We start from the raw sequence: 2,317 nt of genomic DNA on the forward strand, positions 1-2,317 counted from the left end.
AATTTTGTTAAAAACAGAGTTGCATTCAAAATAAAGTATCTTTGTGAAAGTGTGGTACCATGACGAAAAAAATCTATTCTAACCAAACAGTATTCGTTTTTTAATTTGGTTGAAACTGGAGTTGTATTCAAAGACACATTCAGACCCGCGTCAATTTCATTCCCGCAATACGTGGGCTCACCACCATGGGCAAAGCTTCCTTAGGGCCCGGGTTGGCCCCGCCAACCTGCTTATTTTTTTTGTGCGTAATAGTGTAAATTGACCCTTTTTTCTCCTGAAAATTTGTATACATAGTGTAAACTTACCAGTTTTTGACCGAAAATTTGAGCATAGACCCCTCGTTTATGATTTTTTAATACATTTTGAGCCCCTCTCCCCAAACTCGTCCAAGCTTCACCACTGCTCACCACCTCGTTTAAATACAATCTTAATGACCGGAAAAGAATGCCATTCAAGTTTCATGGGCAAATGCCACTTATAAATTATAATTGATGATTTAAGCATTTGACACTAAAGCTACTCTACCAACTATAACTAACAGCCAAGATTAAATTCTAATCTGCTCTTGCTTGCTCAGAAAGAATGTTCAATGGCCATGAATCAGAAGGTGACGGGTATCGAGCATGCGGTTTGCTCACAGTTGGCTCGAGATGCTTTGCTTCGGGTTCATGAATCTTTGATTCTGTGTAAAGCTTCGGGTCATTGTGTAGCGGCAACACGAATACAGGGTTGCATTCTGCAGTCCATAAAGACTGGGGATGAGCATGAACTCTTTCATCTATCTGACTTTGAAGCTTAATAATATGGGCTTCTATGGCTCTATTTTCCTCTTTTAATTCATCCTTTTCAACAGCAATCTGTTCATTCATATTCAACAAAACAAATATAAGTTTTCTAAATTATACATAATTAATCTGTTAAATAAAAAAAAAAAAGATGATTTTTGGCCCGCTTCTATTTTAGTTAACTCTTTAAGCTTAACCATTCTGACCCGATGAAAATAAAGCATAACCTGAATTGACCAGTTTATAGTTAAATGGTAAACGGGCCTAAAAGGGTTTGTTAGAAATGGGTTTAACAGGTTGGTGGGTTAAGCCCGAAAAATATATGTTTTTATCTTTTATTCAAATTTAAAACGGATTGACCTACTTTATTAAACAAGATAAATAGACCAACCGGAACACAACTTTATTAATTAAACGCGTTAAACGGGTCAACATATATATGGTCTGTTTAATAGAACGGGTTGACCTGCTTAACTATACGAATTAAACACGTCAACCCGAATACGCCCATTTAATTAATCGCGTTAAACAGGTTAACCCAAGTACCGTCTGTTAAACAGGTTAACCCAGGTACCTTCTAAAACAATACGGCGTTAAACAGGTTAAATCTGGCCCTGTTTCCTTTTTAATTAAATCTTAAACCTTAGCTAGTTTGACCCGTTAAAAATAAAACATAACTTGACCTGATTATGGTTAAACGTGTAAACGGGTAGTAAAGGGTTTACAACAAATGTGCTAAATGGGTTGACCTTAAAAAATACAAAATTTATTTTTTCCACTAATGGGCCACCGGGTCAAACTGTTTAATTAAACGAGTTAAACAAGTCAACCCAAATGGGTAAACGGGTCGTAAAGGATTAAGCTTACGTATTGAGATTCGGCTAAAAGAACCGAATTCTCTTTCGTAAGTAATTCAACTTGAGCTTTCAGGTCCCCGATTATTCGAATGGTTTCGGTCAATGCAGATGACTTTCCGCTGTTCTGAGAAGCCCATTCCAAAGCCTTTGTAAGATCCAGAAACAAATCATTCATATGATCACGTTTCAGCTTCTCCCTTTCAGCTTTATTAATTTTCCTATTACTCTTTGCACCATTTCTTTTGCTGAATGGATATAAGTGATATAACAAAACATAAATTCTTGAAAAATAATAAAATAAAAAAGAGAATGAATTCAGTAAGTGAATAAGTGATCGTACCTGCAACTCGCTTTCTTCTTCTTATCGACGTTTTCGTGGGCATGTGTTGAGTCTTTCATGATTTAAATACAAGTTTTGATGAAATGTGAAGAATGTTTGTGGATTATTTAAGATGGTTTTGTAGATGAGAAGATTTGGCAGTATGAAGAGGAGCTTAAGGACGGACAAGTATTGAAGTCGTGTGTGTGTGGGTGAAGAGGTTGTTGTTTATCAAGTGTGGCACACGCAGGCGTGTGTCGTGCAGCCGCGTTTTGTGAGTTTAATGTCTGCCACATAGCACGTCACGTGGTGAAAGTGGTATTTTAAGGGGTGTTTTAAAAACCGGTACAGTGGAA

General features: G+C 36.9%; 1 protein-coding gene across 1 annotated transcript; it reads right to left on the reverse strand.

Moving 5' to 3' along the window:
- Positions 1–542: 542 nt before the first annotated feature.
- On the reverse strand, positions 543–2,041 carry LOC143584445 (transcription factor BHLH062-like). Its single transcript, XM_077066501.1, has 3 exons — positions 1,983–2,041; positions 1,653–1,887; positions 543–857 (listed from the first exon to the last, which is right to left on the reverse strand). Exons 1-3 carry the CDS (start codon positions 2,039–2,041, stop codon positions 555–557), a joined length of 597 nt encoding a protein of 198 aa, XP_076922616.1. The 3' UTR covers positions 543–554.
- Positions 2,042–2,317: the final 276 nt, after the last annotated feature.

Source organism: Bidens hawaiensis, unplaced genomic scaffold (assembly GCF_021521415.1).
Source record: "Bidens hawaiensis isolate Kalapana, Puna unplaced genomic scaffold, B.hawaiensis_p1.1 tig00033131_1, whole genome shotgun sequence".
Classification (NCBI taxonomy): Eukaryota; Viridiplantae; Streptophyta; class Magnoliopsida; order Asterales; family Asteraceae; genus Bidens; species Bidens hawaiensis.

Coding starts and splice junctions, on each gene's coding strand:
- LOC143584445 (XM_077066501.1), bottom strand. CDS start 2,041: ATGAAAGACTCAACACATGCCCACGAAAACGTCGATAAGAAGAAGAAA. Junction 1,888..1,982: donor AAGAAGAAAGCGAGTTGCAG/GTACGATCACTT, acceptor ATATCCATTCAG/CAAAAGAAATGGTGCAAAGA. Junction 858..1,652: donor TTTTAGCCGAATCTCAATAC/GTAAGCTTAATC, acceptor ATGAATGAACAG/ATTGCTGTTGAAAAGGATGA.